The sequence below is a fragment of the Poecilia mexicana genome, unplaced genomic scaffold (genome assembly GCF_051168715.1).
Source record: "Poecilia mexicana isolate PSO_F unplaced genomic scaffold, ASM5116871v1 scaffold_18, whole genome shotgun sequence".
Lineage (NCBI taxonomy): Eukaryota > Metazoa > Chordata > Actinopteri > Cyprinodontiformes > Poeciliidae > Poecilia > Poecilia mexicana.
In genome coordinates, this window is record NW_028263387.1 from 6,677,056 (window position 1) to 6,700,588 (window position 23,533).

Sequence of the window (23,533 nt, forward strand, 5' to 3'; positions counted from 1 at the left end):
ATAAATGAACCTGTCATATATCCATACAGCCGTGTGCAGGAATGTGTGTGTGCTTGTGTATCTTACCTGTATTTATTAACTGGATCTGAATGGCTGGAGGAGAACATTTAAAACATTTTCTTCCTTATGTCTCACATTGACTCACTGCTTCCACTTTACACGAGAAATGATATGCCAATGAAGAGCGGCTGCTATCTGTTTGCAAATGGCAGAGACAAACGGTGTGTGTGGGAAATTCCAGCACCTAAAGTGTTTCTGATAAACATCAGAAATTCAACACTTTACAATCCAGTCTTAACCAGTTTTACTAAAAGAAATGTACCGTATTTTCTGGACCATAAGGCGCACCAGATTATAAGGCGCACTCTCAATTATGGCGTCCATTTCTTAACCCATGACCAGACACATGCTAAAACATATGGTCAGCAAAAAAAAAAAAAAAAAAAATTACGTAAACAGTAAGTTTAGTTGAACTTTATTCTACTATGTAGCAATACACTCACTTTATTTTTTATTCTTCTTCCACAAATCCATCAAAGTCTTCCTCTTCTGTGTTTGAATTGAACAGCTGGGCAATTTGGTTTATCGCTGCCAGCGTATGTACTGTACACTTTACGTCTCTGTGTCAGGGACAGATTTTGGAGTTCAGTGCACACATAGGGCACTTGGGATTATAAGGCGCACTGCTGATTTTTGAGAAAATGTAAGGCTTTTGGGTGAGCCCTATAGTCCGGAAAATACGGTAATTATAAATGGCATCACAAGCTTATCTTTGAAGTTAACTGCCAACCAGGGGCACAACTACATATAATTCAGGTGGATGTGAAAACATAAATCGGCGCCTCCCCCCCAAAGGAAGGTACATAAGGGTGAAGGAGCGTAGAAAACATATGGTCGCTCTATCCGTATGAGCGACCGTATGTTTACACCCCGTTTGAACAGCTTTAAGCTAAAGCAGCTTTAGCAGCTGTTTGGTCGGGTCCTTCTGTCAAGGACCCGACCATAATAAAAACCTTTCTAATGTGGTATGTGTTTTTTTTTTGTTTTTTTTTTACCAGTACTAAAATAGAGGAACCAACTTCCTGCCTGGATTCTGACAGATTTAATTCTCATGTTGGGATTTACCCTGCATGTTTTCACTTCCTGCAGATGTTCAAACTCCGTCAGTGGATCCATTGTGCCTCGCTTAATGTTAGAACTGACAGACGGCATACTGACTTCTGTCTGAGTATCAATTTTTCTCGAATAAAGTTTCAATAAAGCAAAATGAAAGTTTTCTCAGTTATGTGTTTGACTGAAGTTTATGAAATTACTTTCTCAGAATATGTAGATGTTAGTGTATTTTAATCCCTTCTCTCTTATTTCCTCTGCACATGTTTTTTTCAGAAATGTCTTTATCTTACACTCAGAACTTGGTCTCCCTGATTTGAATATTCAAATCGATGGAAAATTCTACGTATTTCAGCTGCTCTTCACTGACAAAACAAATTTGCTAAACTAGCCATTTGACGGAGAACTCTGAGGGAAACGATGAAACAGTCTAATTTGTTGTGGAGTAAAGGAACTGCATGTAAGTTTTATTTGCTTAGTTTTTAGTCTTAATAAGGTCAAATATATTTTTTACTATTTCAAACGTCATGTCAGGGTTACATTTTTGCATAGAACACATTGTGTCTGTTATGTTTCATGTTTGGCTCTCCAGAGCATTTTCAAACCTTGATGCTGCAGCTTTTCACTGTTTAAATGTTCTTCATCCAACAGAGACAAACTGCTGGAGGAAAATAATTCATCTGACAGCAAAGATGCAGTGGAGTCTGATTCTGCTCTTCCTGATGGGTAAGTTGATCTGAAACAACTAGACTCTCTGGTTTCTGGTGTAGTGCAAATTTAGATGGATTCAGAATAAATCTGCCCGACTTTTATTTTTATCACATACAAAAGTAGAATAAGACAAAACTTTTTTTTTTTTTTTTCTGGAAAAACAAGACAAAAATAAAACAATTTCATATTTCTGAAAATGTTGCTTTGTATTAAAGAGAACAAAAATATTTTATGTTCTCAGCTCAGTGTTGCTTCATGGACTGTCAGCTCTATCAGTTTCTCTACATTAATGAGAATAAGACCTGGACTGAAGCTCAGCAGTACTGCAGAGAGAAACACACTGACCTGGTCACAGTGACTAACATGAAGGACATGAAGAGTCCAGAAAACAGTCCAAACAAAAAACAACCCAACAGGGTGGGCGGAGGGGCGACAGGGCTAGAGTCCAGAAAACTAATTCCTCACAGGAACGAAAAAAAAAAAAAAACAGTCCGGGGGCCGCCCACGGCACAGGAGGCGGAGCTTGGGCCGCCGTGGGCGGCGTCTCCGGCGCGGGAAACGGAGACGTGGAGGCGGGTCCGGCGGTCTCCTCCGCCGGCGCGTGAAGCAGAGACGTGGAGGCGGGTGCAGTGGTTCCCGCCACCGCAGCAGGAGGCGCTCGAGCCCGTGGGGCCGGCTGGAGGTCCCGGATGGCCGGCAGAGGGGCCGGCCGGCAGGAGGCTCGGACGGAGCAGACTCTGCAGGCGCACTAGAAGGCTCGGGCGGCTGCGCTCCGGCAGCGGGCTCGGGGAACTCTGGAACGGGCGGCTGCTCGTCAGCAGCGGGCTCGGGGAACTCTGGAACGGGCGGCTGCTCGTCAGCAGCGGGCTCGGGGAACTCTGGAACGGGCGGCTGCTCGTCAGCAGCGGGCTCGGGGAACTCTGGAACGGGCGGCTGCTCGTCAGCAGCGGGCTCGGGGAACTCTGGAACGGGCGGCTGCTCGTCAGCAGCGGGCTCGGGAAACTCTGGAACGGGCGGCTGCTCGTCAGCAGCGGGCTCGGGAAACTCTGGAACGGGCGGCTGCTCGTCAGCAGCGGGCTCGGGAAACTCTGGCGGCTGCGCACATGCAGCGGGCTCGGGAAACTCTGGCGGCTGGGCACATGCAGCGGGCTCGGGAAACTCTGGCGGCTGCGCACATGCAGCGGGCTCGGGAAACTCTGGCGGCTGCGCACATGCAGCGGGCTCGGGAAACTCTGGCGGCTGCGCACATGCAGCGGGCTCGGGAAACTCTGGGGGCTGCGCACATGCAGCGGGCTCGGGAAACTCTGGGGGCTGCGCACATGCAGCGGGCTCGGGAAACTCTGGGGGCTGCGCACATGCAGCGGGCTCGGGAAACTCTGGGGGCTGCGCACATGCAGCGGGCTCGGGAAACTCTGGGGGCTGCGCACATGCAGCGGGCTCGGGAAACTCTGGGGGCTGCGCACATGCAGCGGGCTCGGGAAACTCTGGGGGCTGCGCACATGCAGCGGGCTCGGGAAACTCTGGGGGCTGCGCACATGCAGCGGGCTCGGGAAACTCTGGGGGCTGCGCACATGCAGCGGGCTCTGGAGCCGGCCACGCCACTAGCCGTGCCGCCTGTCGTCCCGGGGCTAGTCTGGCCGCCTGAAACCCCATCACCATGGGAACTGTAGCGACTGGAGACGGTCGGACGGGGGTGGCTGGAGGCGGGCAGACGGGGGTGGCTGGAGGCAGAGGGTCGCCCGCCATGACGGCCAGAGTAGTCTGGCGCTCCCACTCTGCCTCCAACAGGAGCTTCTCCAGCCCCAGATGCGGCAGTCGCGGGACCCAGTACTCCAGCTCGAACACCAACCGGGTGACCAAACCGAGCCGACGACTGGCAGAGTTCGGCTTGGCCATGGCCTCCCCAAACTCCTTTAATGTCGCTTGCAGGGTGGCGACATCTCCATTACCCAACGGGTCCATTATATGGCGATCCTCACCGGTTTGGTCGGGTCCTTCTGTCAAGAAGTGGGGTTGTAGGTGGTGAGGAGATGAACGCAGAGACCCAGGTATGAAGTTAATGATGGTTTAATGATAAGATAAGGCTCATAAACAGTCCAAGGCAGGCAGCACGGCAGGAACAAGCACGCAGCTAAATACCGGTAGCAACTGTCAAACGGACCAGACGGAACACACACAAACCAGGACTTTACAGTTCTACTGGAGTGACGAACTACGACATTAGACAAGGACCCGACGAGGAACACAGACAACAAGAGGGTTTAAATACACACGGGGTAATCAAGGGAATGAGACACACCTGGGGAGCAATCAACGGGGAGGACAGGACAGAGACTCACAGGGAAACAGGACTGAACACAGAAAACTCAAAAATAAACACACAAAAACAGGGATCTTGACATATATAAAGATAAATAATTAACCGGAAAGTTCTTGAGGATGTCCATAATAAAAACCTTTCTAATGTGGTATGTGTTTTTTTTTTTGTTTTTTTTTTACCAGTACTAAAATAGAGGAACCAACTTCCTGCCTGGATTCTGACAGATTTAATTCTCATGTTGGGATTTACCCTGCATGTTTTCACTTCCTGCAGATGTTCAAACTCCGTCAGTGGATCCATTGTGCCTCGCTTAATGTTAGAACTGACAGACGGCATACTGACTTCTGTCTGAGTATCAATTTTTCTCGAATAAAGTTTCAATAAAGCAAAATGAAAGTTTTCTCAGTTATGTGTTTGACTGAAGTTTATGAAATTACTTTCTCAGAATATGTAGATGTTAGTGTATTTTAATCCCTTCTCTCTTATTTCCTCTGCACATGTTTTTTTCAGAAATGTCTTTATCTTACACTCAGAACTTGGTCTCCCTGATTTGAATATTCAAATCGATGGAAAATTCTACGTATTTCAGCTGCTCTTCACTGACAAAACAAATTTGCTAAACTAGCCATTTGACGGAGAACTCTGAGGGAAACGATGAAACAGTCTAATTTGTTGTGGAGTAAAGGAACTGCATGTAAGTTTTATTTGCTTAGTTTTTAGTCTTAATAAGGTCAAATATATTTTTTACTATTTCAAACGTCATGTCAGGGTTACATTTTTGCATAGAACACATTGTGTCTGTTATGTTTCATGTTTGGCTCTCCAGAGCATTTTCAAACCTTGATGCTGCAGCTTTTCACTGTTTAAATGTTCTTCATCCAACAGAGACAAACTGCTGGAGGAAAATAATTCATCTGACAGCAAAGATGCAGTGGAGTCTGATTCTGCTCTTCCTGATGGGTAAGTTGATCTGAAACAACTAGACTCTCTGGTTTCTGGTGTAGTGCAAATTTAGATGGATTCAGAATAAATCTGCCCGACTTTTATTTTTATCACATACAAAAGTAGAATAAGACAAAACTTTTTTTTTTTTTTTCTGGAAAAACAAGACAAAAATAAAACAATTTCATATTTCTGAAAATGTTGCTTTGTATTAAAGAGAACAAAAATATTTTATGTTCTCAGCTCAGTGTTGCTTCATGGACTGTCAGCTCTATCAGTTTCTCTACATTAATGAGAATAAGACCTGGACTGAAGCTCAGCAGTACTGCAGAGAGAAACACACTGACCTGGTCACAGTGACTAACATGAAGGACATGAAGAGACTCATCAACATCTCAGCTGGAGAAATGAAGGAAGCTTGGATTGGTCTGTATGATCAAACACATGGTAACAGAACATGGTACTGGTCTCTGCCTGGAGTGGAGTTCAGTGAAAGTGAATCAAACTGGTACCCAGGAGAACCGACTGATAGAGGGAATCTAATATCTGAAAATTGCGGGGTTTTGAATACAAATCTTGAATGGGGTGATACTGGATGTAAACCTTTAAGGTATTTCCTGTGCTATGATGGTGAGAACATTAAATTACTCTAATTTGAAAAGTACAGTACAGTTTAAAAACATATTTTTAAATTGTACTGTACGATGCATTTTTCTCCTCTCCAAAAGTACAAATGGCATGAGTTTGTGTCTTTACCCCACAGCAACTGATGAAACCAATAAATATCACTTGATTAGACAGAAGAAGTCCTGGCAGGAAGCTCAGAGTTACTGCAGAGAGAAACACACAGACCTGATCAGTGGAACGAAGCAGCTACAGGATGAAGAAGTGAAGAATCTGAAGATCACTGCATACTTTGGTTTGTTCAGAGACACCTGGAGGTGGTCAGATGGAAGCAACTCATCCTTCAGACACTGGAATGATGAGCTTAGCAATGTAAAATACAACAGTGGTCAATGTGCCATGACTGTGTTTGATGATGAAGGCAGATGGAAGAATGAGAACTGTGATGAAAGAAAACCCTTCATTTGTTATGATGGTGAGTGAAATACACCACGCTTAATGTTTGAACTGCATTTAAAAGAAATGTATTTCCTTCAGTCATTTTTTACTTGTGATTTTTATCTATTTAAAAAAGTGCTTCATAGTTTATTTCACTTCTACAGATGATTAGCTGGCTATTTGCCTTGTGTTTAAACTAAGTGAAATATGAAAATATTAAACTGAACATAACGAGAACCTACTCATCGATGAAGGGATCAGAGTAGAGCCACTGCTCCTCCATACCAAGAGGAGCCAGTTGGTTGGGAGTGGAGTTCAATGAAAGTGAATCAAACTGGGACCCAGTTGCCTCCCTGGTGAGGTGTTCCTCCCACAGGGAGAAGACCAGGGGAAGACCAAGGACAAGCTGTAGGGACTGTTATCTGCATTCAGACCGATTTGAACATCAGTGGCATCTGGTTTATACTAAAAGTCTATGTAGAATCATGTCTTGGGCACGTCACGCCTCCTTTAATGTGTCTGACTCTGCTTTGTTGAAACATTTTGACAGTTTTGATTGTTTTGAACGTTCAAGGGTGTCTCATGTTCAAAATGCATAATTGGAACTTTAGCTTTAATGTGACGCAGTGACCTGTGGCTTCTCTTGTACCAGGAGACACAGACGCCAAATCAAGTTAACTGGTCGTCAAACTGGGTTTGGGTGAGACGAAAATAGTGCTAGCGACAGCGACCCTCGTCAACGTTCAGCTAGGCTGTGAAACTCAGCAAAACTTATAACACCTCTGAATTATCTGGTAAATTTAAACACGTGCCGACGGCTACATTCTGTTGCTTTCAGTAAATAAAGCCAAGACACTCTCTCAATATTTTATCTGCCGTTCTTCAAAGTAACCTGGAGAGGAAAAAAGGCAACTCACGTCCTGCCATTATCAGCTCTCTATGTTATTTGTTCAGGAAAAACTCAACGCACAATGTTCAGCAAAGACATCTGAGCATCTGTTATGATTGCAAAAAAACTTTTGAGAGAGTGGTGCTTCACTCGTCTAGCACGATTTTGATGCGTTTGACGCTCGTTTTGACTGAGATGTCAAGCAACGTGTCCAACTCAAAGCATTGGATCGTTTTTGACACGTGAACACATTCGGTCCGAACTCAGTATTACTCCGTTGTCCTTCAAACACCTTGGGATTCCCCCAGAGGAGCTGGCCCACGTGGCTGGCTAGAGGGAACTCTGGGCCCACATTAAATGGATAAATGGACATTTGTTCCAAAAAAACAAAGTTAGTAGCCATAAATTCTGAATAGCAGCACAAATAAAGATGTGAATCATAAATATTTCATCTTCTTTACTCCAATGACAGACAACATAATCCTGATTAAAGAAAATAAAACATGGGATGATGCTTTATCCTACTGTAGACATCACTACCATGACCTGGTCACCATCACCAACCTGGATAAGCTGAGGCTAATCGAGGAAAAAGCCAAGAAGGCATCAACACTTTTTATCTGGATGGGTCTCCGCTACAACCGCTTGACGGACATGTGGTTCTGGATCTGTAAGGAGATGATCAGCTATAAGAGCCGGACCTCAGAAGGACAGATGAATGACTGTGGCATGTCTGGAGCCATGGAGGTGAAAGGACAACACAGGTGGTTCCAGAGAAATGATACAGAGGAGCTGAATTTCATCTGTTTTAAAAATGGTACCTGGTGATTTGCCTGTATTTATATAGAGCTTTATCTAGTCCAGAGGACTCCAAAACACTTTACTCTTCATTCAGTCATTGACCCATTAACATACTGATTATGGTAAGCTGCACAAAGATGCATGAAATATGTAGAAACTTAAGTTTAACTCAGTTGTAAGCATTGATAAATTCATATTTTCTCTCAGGCATTTCATTTTTACCTCTAATGGTGTGTTTAAGGGTCTTTGTCTTGTCTCAAATTGACTCTGACGTTTTTGTTCTTGTTTTCAGTTTACCTTCTATCTGTCAGGAATTTCACTGTCAGGTAATAATTTTGCCTCCTCTAGTGCTCCTTACTATTTAGAGGCCACACAAGGCTCCATTCTTGGCCCTATTTTATGGATACTTTATATTCTGCCACTTGGAGCTATTCCTGTCAACTTTCCACTGCTATACAGATGATCTATAGATCTACTTGATCTATGTGACAATGTTACTTGATATGCAGAATAATCTGTATGTCAATATAACCCTGTGTCTTGTTCTACATTGTCTATGGGATTATATGGCTGTCAAACAGAGGTTGGGACAATTATTATTATTTTTTTTAATAAATGAACAAAGAACTGAATGCATTTTAATGGGCGGCAACACAACTACAGATGCCACTGCTTTGACTTTTAACTTCAAGAACAGTGTGAGAAGCTGGGCATTGAAGGAGGATTTTCCTTATACTGACTTCCTGTTCATTTGAAATTAATTTTAAACTTTATTTGTTTGAAAATGTCTACAGCCTAGCATATCTTTATTTTTAACTGAGCCTTTAATGTTTGTGGGCCTGGCAGACCTTTGAGGTCATCCTGTTTGCTTTTACCTGTGTAAGGGGTGTGAATACTCTTGAGACACACTGTACACCAAAAGTGATAAAAGTACAATTTTAAATTAATATAACTGTTGACCCACTTTCTAGCCTGTCCCTGATCTACTAGTTTTGCATTGGGGGAAAAATAACTTCCTGGTTGAGAACAAGAGGATCTCTTATCAATATTTGCATCTGCGTAGGTTTGATATTTCCATTTGCTCCAACAACAAGTCAAATGAACCTTTCTCAAACTAGACTAAACACACCTAGACTGCCTTTGAGTTGACAAAGGTTGATTTACCAAAGCTGGATCATAATCTGTCACTTTTGGGCTTACAGTCCTGAGACGCAGTAAAGGAAACAAATTCAGAAAAGGTAAGAGTTTATTTTATAATATCGTTAATAGTCAGTATGGTTATGGTGAACTGGTTTAGGAGTTAGAGATGACTCCAGGTAAACATTAACTTGGATTCTTGGTCATACAGGAAGGTTGGTTCATCGGGAGGATATTGGTGTTTTGTTTACATAACAGATTTTTATCTTTTAAAACAAATAACCTGCGATTTGGTTATTGACGTTATTTGAAACCTCATTTATTTCAGCCTCAAATCTACTGTCGTCTGCATGTAAGTGTGAGGTCAGTGCTGTAGGTCAGTAGTTTGATGGTCTGATGGACTTTTATCTGATTTTAATAGAATTACTACAGAACATTTTCATGATGCCAGGACTTTAACTTTGAGATGAATAAAAGGTCATGTTTTCTAATTTGTTTTATTTGATTTTTTTTGTACATGTTGTATCTTTACAGACAATTGTATTAATTAAAGCTCTTATTAATCTCAAACAATATAAAATCTAGATAGGTGCCCTTCAGGGAGGATTTCTTCAGATAAAAGTTTTTACATTTTATCTGAAAAAAGCTGTATCATCGTCCGTCTGTCGGTGTGTTCCTTCCCTCTGCCACCATTTTCCACTAAGTTCACTTCCTGTTTAGTCATAACCCTTCATAATCTCCTGTCCACTCAAAGCCCCACTGCTGCCTCCACCCTCACATGTTACTAATGTACACTTCCCCCAGTCAATCAGCAAACAAGCCAAGAATAAAAACTGTTTTTTCTTAAAATGTATTTTTAATTGAATACCATAATGATATCCTTATTATGTGTAAATGTAGATGTATATATATATTTATCATCTTAACTTCTCCTAGCAGTGGTTCCCAAAGATTTTCTGGGACCCCTATGGATTACAACAAAATCCTCCCCAAAACAAAAAAAAAAATAGAATCACATGGGCACACATCGTTCAACCAGACATAAACCTATACTCATATTTTGTTTTCGAACTTCACTGAAGTTTATTTCACACTTTAGGTTGCAACAAAACACTTTGAAACACTTTCTGTGTAACTGATTTTCTTTTTCTCAGTTCTACTGTAGAGGTTTTCTTTGCTGTCAGTGTTATTTCAAACATATTTCTTTTTTATTTGTGATTATATTCAATTATGTTCTCATCAATACATATAAAAAAAAGCCTCCGTGAAAAATGGGGTTAAAACATGAACAGCTCCCTGTTTATTTATTTTATTTATTTATTTTTTTCATTCCTTGCGCCCCCCTGCAATGACACTGCACCCCCTGAGGGGGCGCACCACACACTTTGGGAACCACTGCCCTACAGTATTTTATAATTTGTTTTTATGGCAAAAAAATGATTCCTCCTGGTTTGAATATTTTAATGAGAAATATTCAAATTGCTTCTCTTCAGACATGTGTGACTGAAACACAACATTTAATACTGATTCAACAAAAAAGGTGAATGATGTTTATCCCTTCTATTAACATCACTTGTGAAAAATTTACTAATGTTGTTTCTCTGTCCAGTGGAGGGATAGCTGCAGCTTTTCACTGTTTAAATGTTCTTCATCCAACAGAGACAAACTGCTGGAGGAAAATAATTCATCTGACAGCAAAGATGCAGTGGAGTCTGATTCTGCTCTTCCTGATGGGTAAGTTGATCTGAAACACAACTAGACTCTCTGGTTTCTGTCACATTACAGTCAGTAGGATTGTGATGAGAATACTGATTTTGCTTTTTGTTAAGACAAAGTGTTTTATTGTAGCAGTCTGGATTTAGTACTAAATACTGAAACATGTTTCATGTTTCAGCTCAGTGTTGTTTCATGGACTGTCAGCTCTATCAGTTTCACTACATTAATGAGAATAAGAACTGGACTGAAGCTCAGCAGTACTGCAGAGAGAAACACACTGACCTGGTCACAGTGACTAACATGAAGGACATGAAGAGACTCATCAACATGTCATCTGGATATCAGAGGGAAGCTTGGATTGGTCTGTATAATCAAACACATGGTAACAGAACTTGGTACTGGTCTCTGCCTGGAGTGGAGTTTAATGAAAGTGAGACAAACTGGAACTCAGGAGAACCAAATGATGGAGGAGGAAATGGAAATCAAGTAACACATGAGAACTGTGTGATTGTGAATAAAAATCTCAAATGGATAGACATCCAGTGCCATAATGGATATAATTTCCTCTGCTATAATGGTGAGACTATTAATCTATTTATGAATTATTTTTATATGTGTTTTGTCCAAAACAAGATAAACATAAATGTGTTTGATTACTCCACAGAAAATAACACAACCCATAAATATCACCTGATTAAAGAGGTGAAGTCCTGGCTGGAAGCTCAGAGTTACTGCAGAGATAATCACACAGACCTGATCAGTGGAAAGAAGCAGATAGAGGATGAAGAAGTGAAGGATGAAATCAACTCTGTGGGAGAAAATACATACATTTTTACTGGTCTGTTCAGAGACACCTGGAGGTGGTCAGATGGAAGCAGTTTCTCTTTCAGACACTGGAATCCAATATTTAACCAACACAATCCCAACAGTGGTCAATGTGCCATGACTAAGTTTGATGGTGAAGGCAGATGGATGAATGTGAACTGTGATGATAAAAAACCCTTCATCTGTTATGATGGTGAGTCGTTAGTTCAAATATAAGTTTATTAAAAAAATTATTACAGTGAATAGTTTTCTAATTCATGTTTTAAGTTTTAATTCTTGCATGTCACAGATAATGTCATTGCATCAAACAATAGCCTCAACATTTGATCAGTATCAGAGGCACATAGTACATTCACATTAACTTTAATAAGTTTTTTTGCGGAAAAGTACCTTTAGTAGTAGTTTTAAACCCTAATATATTGTAATTTTACTTGAGCTATATTATTATAAAATAATATTATTCTCTATAGAGTAACATTTGTATATATTCATTGAATAAAGGCCAAATATATTTTTAAAACTCTCTGGACCCAGAAACAAACCTGCAGTTCCTGTTCCAACACAAACTCTATTGTTCTCATGTTATTCTCCACCTGCTGAGCCATTTGGAGGTCAAGTTAAAATACAGTGAACCCTGGAAGCACTTTACCAATTTGTAACATATTGTTTATGTATTTCCTAATGTTCAAGTATTAGTTTATATGTCGAGGAAAATTTATTTAGAAATGCGTTGTTTCCAATTTATTTTTTACATTTGGATTATTTCAATTATTTTTGTCTTCAAAATATGACAATTTTCACACACCTTTATATTATTGCTAGTATCATGACATCATCTTGAAATGATAAATCAGATTTTATGATTTTTACTAAAGTATCTTTTTTTATCAAATTTTTACTCTTGAGTAATTTCTTAGGCAACTACTTAAAGGCCTAACTGTTGTTCTTGTCAAATTAGTTCATGGTCATTATTTTTTAATGTTTGTGTTGATCAATTCTGTGACAGATAAATTTATCCTGATCAAAGAGGCGATGAACTGGGAGGACGCCTTGTACCACTGCAGAGATCACCACCATGACCTGGTCACCATCACCAACATGGATGATCAGAGATGGATCCAGGAGAAAGTCAAGAACGCATCGACTGGTTATGTCTGGATGGGTCTGCGTTACACCTGCACTCTGGATTTCTGGTTCTGGGTCAGTGACGAGGTGGTCGGCTATCAGAACTGGGCCAAAGGTGAACCGATGGACGACTGTGACATGTCTGGAGCCATGGAGACGGGAGGGAACCATCAGTGGAAAAAGAAAAAGGATACTGAGAAGTTTAATTTCATCTGTTCTAAGAATTAAATCTGAAACTGTCCCCTGTGAGAAACTATTTCCTCTGTTTTCATCGATGTTTTGCTTCATGTTTATTTCGAATCATGATTTGTTGTTACATATGTCATATGATATAAAATGTTGTGCATTATGTGAAATAATTACCAGGATATTTTAAACACTTTACTTATGATTAACTAAGTTACCTTGGAGTGAGTTTGCTTTACTTTTTAAGTTTTCTTTATCACATGTTGAAGGAAAAATTCAAACAAACTAGAGCCGCTGGTCTAGTTTACATATAACTCCTAATTTTACTGCAATCTTTTGTTGTTTTTTCTTTTGCCAATAATTAATTTGGAAATAAAATACATAATTATTCTCTTCTTTTAACATTTTCCACATTTAAAACTTTATTCATTTACTCTCTCTATCAAAAGCCTCTGCTGGGCTTTAAAAGGAGCGTTGATGGTATTAAATCGGAAATGTGGCATTTCCTGCTTCCTGGAGTCAAACTGAGACCGTAGTGAACAAAACCTCAATGTTTGGATTAAACAAGGAAATGAGATTCCTTTCAAATCAGACATGCTAGGATACAGAGAGTTTGTTCAGAGAACATGAAGGTTTCTCTTGTCTATTTTCTTCACTTTGTCATGACTTTTAGTGTTTTCCTCCATCACAGTTGCTCGTCTTCCCCCCAGTGGGCGTGGCCTGTTCTGATTGGTTTTCTCCACATGAATCAGGAAGTTAAGCCTCTTCATCTCATCACTGGAGAAGCTTCATCATTTAAACAACAAAATATTGCTCCAGTGTTTATTCCCTAGTCCTGACAATGAAATATCTCCATACCTTTACACCCTGATGGAGTTTTGTGTTGTTATATGTTTTTATTTGCATGTGCAGTCAGAGGGAAGTTGGCAGCTGTACCGACACTAGAGGGAGCAGCTGCTGCACAACATGTCGCCCAACTCTGTATCTGAGAGGAACAAGGATCTCACCAAAAAAGACGGTCAAGTAAAAGCCAAATCTGTCGACCAGTTTTTTTTAATTATAATTATTATTTGGGGAGGATTTGGGGCAGCAGTTTGGTGGGTCTGGTTGCCTTAAACCAGTTTTCTCAAACTACATTCAAAGACTCCTCCAGCTTTTAGATGCGTCCCTTGGCCGACACACCCTGGATGCTAGTCCAGGGTTTGACTGGACTAGCATCCAGCAGAGGCTTAAAGTGTCAAAGGCAAATTTGCTCCCCAAATTAATCCCTTATGATGGTAAAACACAAAGCTGAGTAAATGTTTCTCAGTCAGGATTATAAATAGAGATTATTTCCCAGGTACATTTGCAATCAGAAGAAAGTTGGCAGTTTTGCTGACACTAGAGGGAGCAGCTGCTGCTCTGCATGTTTCCTCACTGCTCTGTTTCCTGACCCAGGTCCTGGAGACTCACTGCCCTGCAGGCTTTATCTGTTTCCACACTTCAGTCCAGCTGATTTCAGCTGATGGCTGATTAACAGTCATTTCCTGAATCAGGTGTATTGAAAGATAAATGGCAAAAGCAACGAGAGAAAGAAAGAAATAAAAGGACCTTGGTTTTCTAAAATCCGAAAGAAGACGAGAGAAATGAGAAAGACAACAGTTAAATGGATTTAAAGATAAATCAGATTTAGTTGAATGGTTTAGAAACAATTTGAAAAGTAAAATTTATCAGATAATATTTTGTTAAATTAACACAGTTATTCAGTAGGATTTAATTCTTGAGTGACATTCTGCACAATCCATCCCACTCAGTGGTGGTAATGCACCGATTTTGTTGTTTGCCAACAGCCAAAAAAACCATAGAAGAAGAAGTGTCACGTATTAAAGCAGGAAAACAGCTAAAACATGCAGGGCAGTGTTGCCTTGCAGACCAGGGTTGGGAAACAAGAACTTAGTCTAACGAGACACTTGTGTAGGACAACATCAGGTCTTTGTTTTCAGGGGTTTTTGTCCAGGCAGCTTAAGCAAACAGCTTGGTGTTTTTATTTTTAAATGCTAGTTTAGCCACAGAGAGCAGAATGATTCTGTACAGTTAAGTGAGTTTATTTTCAGGTGCTTATAGGACCTGTGGATGGAGAGACAGGGTGGGTTATTAGCAGGGTGGGCTGTCCAGGAAGACGTGTGTCTTTTTCATTGACGTGTTTATCACCAGATTCGGAGGGGAAGCCGAGGTTTCCGGTTGAGGGGAAGGAGGCAGGAGGATTACAATCTGGAGGAGAGGCTGAGCGTCATGACGACCAAAGGAACAAGGAAGCAAGATGATCTCACAAAGCGGAGGATGCAGGAACAGGAAGCAGGGAAGACCAACAGTAACCAACGTCTCAGTGATGAGGTCTGGTCTGGATCAGGTTATTAAAACCCCAGGCCACCAGTAGATGTGGAGGAAACCAATCAGACTCCAGTCTGTCCCTCAGAAATCCTCACAGTCTGGTTGCCTAAAAAAATGTGTTTGGCAGATTTTTGTCCTCAGCAGGTGTTGGGGTCTCTAACCTGTGTGCGGCTGTGGGAGCGTCTCTCCTACCTTCTCTGTCCACAGGGCGTGTCGGGCAGTTCTGGCCCCAAAACCATGTCACTGTCAAACTGTATGTTGGTCTGTCAGATAAATTCACAATAAAACACATTAAACTCTGTGGCTGTAAATAACGTGATAATGTTCAAGGGGTATAAATACTCCAGCAGAGTACTTTGCAACATTAAATAAAGAGAAAAAAGAAGAATACTAAACTACTGCGATTGTTGAGAATAGTCACAATAACAACTGACTAGAGTCTTATTTGTAGTTTTTTACCAGAATTATGATATAAAACCAGGCCATGATACATGACTTTCATTTTCTTTTTTTCCTTTTTTCATTTTTTTAAGTTTGGTAACTCAAAGACTGAGTGAAACCTGGAGCAGTTTCCTCAGGCAGGTGAATAAATAGATTCACTGAGGTCATGTTGGTCTGTCTCATTGTAATATTCTGTTCCTCTCTGTGTTTTATGACCTGCTTCATAAGAAACGCATCATCTCTGCTGTTTAATCATTCAAATGAAGCTGCTGTTCAGTGATCTGAGCTGGGAAACGACATTTGACTGACAGTTTTCAATACAGCAGCAAGAAAACATCCATCGAGGACAAAAACAAAGAAAATGTAAGTTTCAGCAAACTGTCGAAGCCATTACTTGATCTTATTAATATATACATGTTGTATTTATCAAGTTATGTTAAAACAAATTATTTATCCATTGTAAAGTAGGAGCAGAGTGTCTCCTGTCTGTCTTCATCTCTCTGCTCTCATTGTTTCTCTGTCCAGTGGAGGGAGAGCTGCAGCTTTTCACTGTTTAAATGTTCTTCATCCAACAGAGACAAACTGCTGGAGGAAAATAATTCATCTGACAGCAAAGATGCAGTGGAGTCTGATTCTGCTCTTCCTGATGGGTAAGTTGATCTGAAACACAACTAGACTACGAGGAAACAGAGATAAATCTGAGTTATCACACAGAAATGTTAATGAAAACGATTGTAATTGTATTTCATTGCAAATAATAGCTGTGTTGTATGTTGATGAAGTTCTCCTAAATTAATAAAATCATGTTTACTGTCTACAGCTCAGTGTTGCTTCATGGACTGTCAGCTCTACCAGTTTCACTTCATTAATGAGGAAAAGACCTGGACTGAAGCTCAGCAGTACTGCAGAGAGAAACACACTGACCTGGTCACAGTGACTAACATGAAGGACATGGAGAGACTCATCAACATCTCAGATGGAGATTGGAGCGGAGCCTGGATTGGTTTGTTCAGTAAACCAGAATTTAACAGAACTTGGTGCTGGTCTCTGCCTGGAGTGGAGTTTAATGAAAATGAGACAAACTGGAACACAGGAGAACCAAATGATAGAGGAATTCAAGTTACACATGAGAACTGTGTGCATATGAATAAAAATCTCAAATGGATAGACACCAGCTGCCTTAATCAATATAATTTCCTTTGCTCTGATGGTGAGAATGTTCATCTTTTTATCAGTTTTTTTTATCTATTTTGTACAAACAAGGTAAACATAAATATGTTTGATTACTCCACAGAAACTAATACAACCCATAAATATCACTTAATTGAAGAGAAGAAGACCTGGCTGGAAGCTCAGAGTTACTGCAGAGAGAATCACACAGACCTGATCAGTGGAACGAAGCAGCTACAGGATGAAGAAGTGAAGAAATTGATGAACTCTACAAGTGATTCCTCACACATTGGTCTGTTCAGAGACACCTGGAGGTGGTCAGATGGAAGCAGTTTCTCTTTCAGACACTGGAATCCAATATTTAACCAACACAATCCCAACAGTGGTCAATGTGCCATGACTATGTTTGATGGTGAAGGAAGATGGACGAATGTGAACTGTGATAATAAAAAACCCTTCATCTGTTATGATGGTGAGTTTGTCTAAACAGATACTACAAGTTTGTGTCAACAGTAGAACTGTGAGGATTCATATTTTAAGTATTAGTTCATTTATCTCATAGATAATTTCAGTGCATCAAACAAAAGCCCCAAAAAGTTTGTTTGGACCAGATGTGGATAGAAACTAGTTACATTTACTCAAAAATTTCCTTTATCAGCATTTTGGATAAAATGCACTTTGTGTAGTTTTAAACCACAATACTTTCTACTTTTACTTAAAATATTGCTGCTCTATCTAGAATAATATTTCTGGATTCTCCACACGCTGTGTGAAACGTCAAGAAATAAATATATTTTAAGCAAGAATGTTCTGGATCAAACAACAAATCAACAGTTGATGTGAAAGTGAGACTTCCTGTTCCTGAGACAAGCTCTGTTGTTCTGATGTTATTCTCCACCTGCTGGAGGTTAAGTGAAAATACAGTGACCTCTTTAAATTATCACTAGAAATATTTTAGCATGTTTTGATCTACTGTGTAAACTTTAACTACTGCTATGCTACTTGTTTCACAAGTTTTATGTTAAGAAAATGTGATTTAGAAATGTTCTGTCTGCCTAAATTTATTCTAAAATTATGGTATGAAGTTTGATTATTTACATTATTTTTGTCTTTAAACCAGCACTTTTTACTCATTCCTTTATATTTTAGCCAGTCTGATGATATTTTCTTGAAATAATAAATCACTTCCTGTGCTGTTTACCAAAATTTTACTCTTATTTGTATATTTTTTTATTTTACTTGAGGACATTTTTTGAAGTAGTGCTGCTCCTACTGGAGGGCAATTCTGAGTTGATCTACCACCTCTGGTTTAGGACCAAACACATATCTGTTGTAATTGATCAAATTTGTTCATCACCATGATTTTGTTAGTTATAATATGTTTGTGTTGATCACTTCTATGACAGATGAATTGATCCTGATTAAAGAAAATAAAACCTGGGAGGACGCTTTAGACTACTGCAGAGATCACCACCATGACCTGGTCACCATCACCAACACGGATGACCAGAAACGAGTTCAGGAAGAAGCCGAGGAGGCCTCGACTGGATACGTCTGGATGGGACTGAGCTACGCCTGCACTCTGGATCTGTGGTTCTGGGTCAGTGATGAGGTGGTCAGCTATCAGAACTGGGCTTTAGATGGAGAGATGGACGACTGTGACATGTCTGGAGCCATGGAGACGGGAGGGAACCATCAGTGGTTCAAAAGAAATGACACTGAAAAGTTTAATTTCATCTGTTCTAAGAAAAAAATCTCGCACAGTCCCTAGTAAGGAGCTGTTTATTCTGTCTACAATATTATATACTGCAGCTTTATTTTTTGTTAAGTTTTAATTTTTTGTGGGGTGTGAAAAATGTCCATACATTAAATCTAATTAGATCATCTGTTTTGAGCTTATTAGAGTGAATTTCTTGCTTTGCGTTGTGATCCTTCATGTACCTGTATGTTTTCCTTCAGTAATAAAGCCTTTAAACCTGCTCACATGACCTACTTATGTTTCATTTTGCATTCTCAAGGTCAGAACCTTCAGATTATTTGTTAAGATGAGATGTAGATTGATATCTGACTTTATGTAAAACCCAGAGATAAATGTGGAGTGGAAGTCTCAGCTATGGAAGAAAAAGATTTAATCTTTCATGAGCTGAGCTTTGGAGGCGTTTAATGTCTGAATGTTTCCTCACACCAAGCATCAAGCATCTGCTGGGCCTTACAAGGTGAAAACAGAGAACTGATAAGATTTCCTGAAACTGTAAACACCAAACTTTCTGCTCCCTGGAGTGAAACAAACAGAGTCTAGTTGGGTGTGTGAATGTTTATGCGTATGAGCTCAAAAAAGGAATATTAAAAAAATTACTACTTTTTTTTTTCCAACAGGTCCTCATTCATGGCATTCAGATTCATCGTCTGAGTGTCAAGATGAGGCCCAACAACTTTACTATCACAACTAGATAATTACGGCTTTTGCTACGATGCTCCACTTGACATATATGTGTGTGTAGCCCGGGAAATACTTAGCCTCACAGGACACAATAACTGGGGTGTGCAGTATATTTAATCAGTGGGAACAGACTGAACAAAGCTGTCTTGTTCCTTACTATTGTTCAAAAATCAGAACATAGATGTACATAAACATTTGGTAAATATTCATGAAATGTGGCAGATCTCAAAAGAAAATACAATTTATCAAAGAAAATAAATAGAAATACGGCAGTGGCCTCTGGCTGCACAAACAAAATACAGAGAGCTGCATTACACCACACTGATTTAGAGCGCATGGAGTTGTGATATGACCTATTTTATCAACACTTACATTCGACAGTAATGTCGCAGTTCACTCTTAATACTGGAGAACACCGATGATCGGACATCTTATTTTCACGTGCAGTAAATGGCCGCCCTGCACCGCACAGACAGGCTCCCTGAACCATCCGTTTCAGAAATACACCATCTTATTAAAATACTGACTGCTTATCACATGAATGAGAACATACAAACATATTTCAACAAGTGATGTATACATTTACCGATTTTCTGCTGAAACCATGACCTGCAGATAAATCACATACGGTTCCCGTCCAAGTTCATCACGTAGCATAGCAACACCGGAAGAGAACAAAATGCATTTCCTGCCCCGTTTTGGGAAACAGTAATCACTTTGAAACACTGCTCTCTGGTGGACAAAATGTGCAGCACCTGAGACCAACTACCTGAACATATTTAAATGTGAAAAACATACACATAGGAAATAAAATTACATAACTGAAACAAAATCACTTAATAGCATTGCTACTGTAACAATAAAAGGAAACCAACACTTTGAAACAGTGCGATTATTTAACCAAAATTTACCACCCAGCTACATATATAAGTAGTTGGAAAAGGTTTAAAAGTTAAGGAGTTGCAAGCGGAGGAGAGAAAGAAGAACTGGGAGTGAAATGCGTGATTTGTACTCTTTTAAAACGCCCAAAACACTTCAATGTGCACAAAATAAAAAATCAATTCCATAAAATTCAAAATTACTGAATGTAGGTTAAGAAACAGCAAAACTTTTTCCATCGTTGGTGCTTTAACACAGATGCATTTGGTCTTGAAGAAGTTTGTCAAACAATTTGGAGACTGTTATAATTTTCTAGTCCAACAGAGAGACTTGGATAATCCAGTTAGATATTAAAATATTTCTACAACTGGATCCTCACCAGGCTTCAGGAGATTTGATTTAATTATTATCCTCAATGTTGATAGTGGTTTACGTACGTCAGCATCCTGCTTCCTCTCCCTGGTTATGAACAGTCAGCTCTTTGAGAAAAATCCCATTCCCCTTGTTTGAATATTCAAATGATGATGCGTTAAATGCTGCTGCTGTTCAGTGATCCATGTTGGTAAATGTTCAATTTGACCGAGGAAACGAGCTTTGAACAAGGAGACAAGAAGAAGCATTTCATTCCTTGAGGAAAAGGAACCAGATGTAAGTTTCCGTGATTAGATTTTCATCAAATTAGGATATACTTTTTTATTTCTGAAATCATGTTAGTGTTTTTATTTATATCAAAAAATAGATTTTTTTTAATCTGCTCTGTTTCCATGGCAACAGATCCACTGGGAGCTGCAGCTTTTCACTGTTTAAATGTTCTTCATCCAACAGAGACAAACTGCTGGAGGAAAATAATTCATCTGATAGCAAAGATGCAGTGGAGTCTGATTCTGCTCTTCCTGATGGGTAAGTTGATCTGAAACACAACTAGACTCTCTGGTTTCTGTTCTAAGACAAACCTTGTGGTATTAAAAGAATAACATTTATCTCTTTCTTAGAACCCATTTTTTGGCATATAATATTTTATGTGAATTATAATTCATGGTTAAATACAGCAACATCTTTCATGTTTCAGCTCAGTGTTGCTTCATGGACTGTCAGCTCTATCAGTATCACTACATTAATGAGAATAAGACCTGGACTGAAGCTCAGCAGTACTGCAGAGAGAATCACATTGACCTGGTCACAGTGACTAACATGAAGGACATGAAGAGACTCATCAACATCTCAGCTGGAGAAATGAAGGAAGCTTGGATTGGTCTGTATGATCAAACACATGGTAACAGAACTTGGTACTGGTCTCTGCCTGGAGTGGAGTTTAATGAAAGTGAGACAAACTGGATATCAGGAGAACCAAGTGATAGAGGGAATCAAATATCTGAAAACTGTGGATTTCTGAACAAAAGTCTGGGATGGGCAGATACAGCCTGCTATCATAAAAGATGGTTCCTCTGCTATGATGGTAAGAAGGTTCATTTGCTTTTCCGTTTTTTTTGGGGGGGAGGGGGGGTTGTAATCCCAAACTGTAACCTTTTGCTGGTTTTACTTTATTTCCGCCAAACTAGAAAATAATTCAAATTAAGTGGTGTGTGTGCTTATCTGTTCACTCCTTAGAAAGTAATTCAAAGAAATATCACTTGATTAAACTGGGGATTAACTGGCTGGAAGCTCAGAGTTACTGCAGAGAGAATCACACAGACCTGATCAGTGGAACGAAGCAGCTGAAGGATGAAGACGTCAAAGAGGAATTTGCCTCTGCAAGCAGGGAAACACATTTTGGTCTGTTCAGAGACACGTGGAGGTGGTCAGATGGAAACAGTTCATCTTTCAGACACTGGAATCTACAGTTTAACAATCAGCAATACAACTGATTAAACACAGTTGACTGATTAAACACAGTCAATGTGCCATGACTGTGTTTAATGATGGAGGCAGATGGATGAATGAGAACTGTGATGAAAGAAAACCCTTCGTCTGTTATGATGGTGAGTTACTTTTTAAAAACAAATTATCCACACTTAATATTAATACTGTAAAGGAAAAACATAAATTATGTAGTTATTTGTTAAGCTTTGCATTGTTTATGTATTTTGAGAATCTAAGGATTTACTGATACAGATATTTACTTTATCTCTCTGACGTTTCATTGGGATAGAAGTTACATTTTTGTTCTCACAAAATGAAGTCAATAGCCATGATTTATGAATAATAGCATGAAGAAATAAGTGATTGCGCAAATGTTTGTGATAATGACTCGTGTAGATGAAGTGATCCTGATCAAAGAAGCGATGAACTGGGAGGACGCCTTGTACTACTGCAGAGATCACCACCATGACCTGGTCACCATCACCAACATGGATGATCAGAGATGGATCCAGGAGAAAGTGAAGGAGGCATCGACTGATTATGTCTGGATGGGTCTGCGTTACACCTGCACTCTGGATTTCTGGTTCTGGGTCAGTGATGAGGTGGTCAGCTATCAGAACTGGGCTTTAGATGGACCGATGGACGACTGTGACATGTCTGGAGCCATGGAGACGGGAGAAGGATACAAGTGGAGGAAAAAAAGAGATATTGAGAAGTTTAATTTCATTTGTTCCAAGAATTAATATAGATAAAAATACTATGAGTTCAGTTTCCATTTTTACCTTTTGCTACATGTTTCTTATGGATTAAGGTTATATTTCGTGTGGCATAAAACACTGAATACACATAATATGTGTACATAGTAATACAACAAACTATGAGCTTAAAAGTTACTTTTTTTCTGTGATGGCATCTTATTGTCTTTCAAAACAAAACAAAGACATTAAGACCACACTTTGCATTAAAATGCAGTTTTTTATTGCTCTGATGTAATCAGCTTATTTTAAAAGTTTTTTGGGGGCTGTAAGTGGAATGAGGGGTTTGAAGACCTTAAAGTGTCTGTATTTAATCTATGGAGTGTGTTTCGGTCAGTAAATTGAATTACTGAATTAAAAAAAGACTCATGAAAATGTATTGTAACTTTTTCAAAAGGGCTGGAGTCATTTTTGAGATGGGGTTTTGAGGTAAGTAAAAAAGTTAGTTAAATGCGGTTTAATATGCCATGTCCTTCATGACCAAGTCAGATGTAATAAAGAAAAAAAAAACTTTGAAAAGTCTAATGCGAAGTCTGGACACAGGCCACCTATGAATGGGTCCTGGTTAAAGTCTATATTTAATAGTCCAACTGAACTATTAAATAATCTGCTTCCTGGAATCAAACAAATTAGGGAAGCTGTGAAGAACAAGTGTTGTAAAAAAAAAAAAAAAAGAAGAAAAAAATACACATAGATAAGCAGCAAGATATTTGCATCCAAATAAGGATGACATAAAGCAGCTTGTGTTGCTTATACTGACATTTTTACTATGTGTTAATATATATATATATTTC

General features: G+C 39.7%; 4 protein-coding genes across 5 annotated transcripts; all 4 read left to right on the plus strand.

Moving 5' to 3' along the window:
- Positions 1-5,016: 5,016 nt before the first annotated feature.
- Positions 5,017-8,082, plus strand: LOC106910712 (C-type mannose receptor 2-like). Its single transcript, XM_014977386.2, has 4 exons — positions 5,017-5,101; positions 5,327-5,713; positions 5,847-6,182; positions 7,507-8,082. Exons 1-4 carry the CDS (start codon positions 5,068-5,070, stop codon positions 7,860-7,862), a joined length of 1,113 nt encoding a protein of 370 aa, XP_014832872.2. The 5' UTR covers positions 5,017-5,067; the 3' UTR covers positions 7,863-8,082.
- A 2,533-nt stretch (positions 8,083-10,615) lies between these two features.
- LOC106913474 (C-type mannose receptor 2-like) lies at positions 10,616-16,306 on the plus strand. 2 transcript variants are annotated; one of them, XM_088015907.1, is made up of 4 exons: positions 10,616-10,706; positions 10,867-11,265; positions 11,353-11,706; positions 12,520-13,226. In XM_088015907.1, the coding sequence occupies exons 1-4, from the start codon at positions 10,673-10,675 to the stop codon at positions 12,864-12,866; spliced, it is 1,134 nt and encodes a 377-aa protein (XP_087872033.1). In that variant the 5' UTR covers positions 10,616-10,672; the 3' UTR covers positions 12,867-13,226. The 2 variants fall into 2 exon arrangements, 1 of the variants encoding a protein (XP_087872033.1); XR_015766169.1 differs by lacking the exons at positions 10,867-11,265; positions 11,353-11,706; positions 12,520-13,226 and adding exons at positions 13,737-13,847; positions 15,864-15,998; positions 16,211-16,306 and having other exon boundaries at positions 10,627-10,706.
- Positions 16,307-16,489: 183 nt separating this feature from the next.
- Positions 16,490-18,788, plus strand: LOC106912617 (C-type mannose receptor 2-like). Its single transcript, XM_088015908.1, has 3 exons — positions 16,490-16,845; positions 16,930-17,277; positions 18,212-18,788. Exons 1-3 carry the CDS (start codon positions 16,578-16,580, stop codon positions 18,574-18,576), a joined length of 981 nt encoding a protein of 326 aa, XP_087872034.1. The 5' UTR covers positions 16,490-16,577; the 3' UTR covers positions 18,577-18,788.
- A 3,222-nt stretch (positions 18,789-22,010) lies between these two features.
- LOC148153972 (perlucin-like protein) lies at positions 22,011-23,511 on the plus strand. Its single transcript, XM_088015512.1, has 2 exons — positions 22,011-22,103; positions 22,381-23,511. Exons 1-2 carry the CDS (start codon positions 22,028-22,030, stop codon positions 22,725-22,727), a joined length of 423 nt encoding a protein of 140 aa, XP_087871638.1. The 5' UTR covers positions 22,011-22,027; the 3' UTR covers positions 22,728-23,511.
- Positions 23,512-23,533: the final 22 nt, after the last annotated feature.

Excerpts from the sequence above, each read along its gene's own strand:
- LOC106910712 (XM_014977386.2), top strand. The coding sequence starts at position 5,068 with ATGCAGTGGAGTCTGATTCTGCTCTTCCTGATGG. Across the intron at positions 5,102-5,326 it reads GATTCTGCTCTTCCTGATGG|CTCAGTGTTGCTTCATGGAC; the intron begins GTAAGTTGATCT and ends TTATGTTCTCAG. Across the intron at positions 5,714-5,846 it reads GTATTTCCTGTGCTATGATG|CAACTGATGAAACCAATAAA; the intron begins GTGAGAACATTA and ends TTTACCCCACAG.
- LOC106913474 (XM_088015907.1), top strand. The coding sequence starts at position 10,673 with ATGCAGTGGAGTCTGATTCTGCTCTTCCTGATGG. Across the intron at positions 11,266-11,352 it reads TAATTTCCTCTGCTATAATG|AAAATAACACAACCCATAAA; the intron begins GTGAGACTATTA and ends ATTACTCCACAG. Across the intron at positions 11,707-12,519 it reads ACCCTTCATCTGTTATGATG|ATAAATTTATCCTGATCAAA; the intron begins GTGAGTCGTTAG and ends ATTCTGTGACAG.
- LOC106912617 (XM_088015908.1), top strand. The coding sequence starts at position 16,578 with ATGAAGGACATGGAGAGACTCATCAACATCTCAGATGGAGATTGGAGC. Across the intron at positions 16,846-16,929 it reads TAATTTCCTTTGCTCTGATG|AAACTAATACAACCCATAAA; the intron begins GTGAGAATGTTC and ends ATTACTCCACAG. Across the intron at positions 17,278-18,211 it reads ACCCTTCATCTGTTATGATG|ATGAATTGATCCTGATTAAA; the intron begins GTGAGTTTGTCT and ends CTTCTATGACAG.
- LOC148153972 (XM_088015512.1), top strand. The coding sequence starts at position 22,028 with ATGACTGTGTTTAATGATGGAGGCAGATGGATGAATGAGAACTGTGAT. Across the intron at positions 22,104-22,380 it reads ACCCTTCGTCTGTTATGATG|ATGAAGTGATCCTGATCAAA; the intron begins GTGAGTTACTTT and ends TGACTCGTGTAG.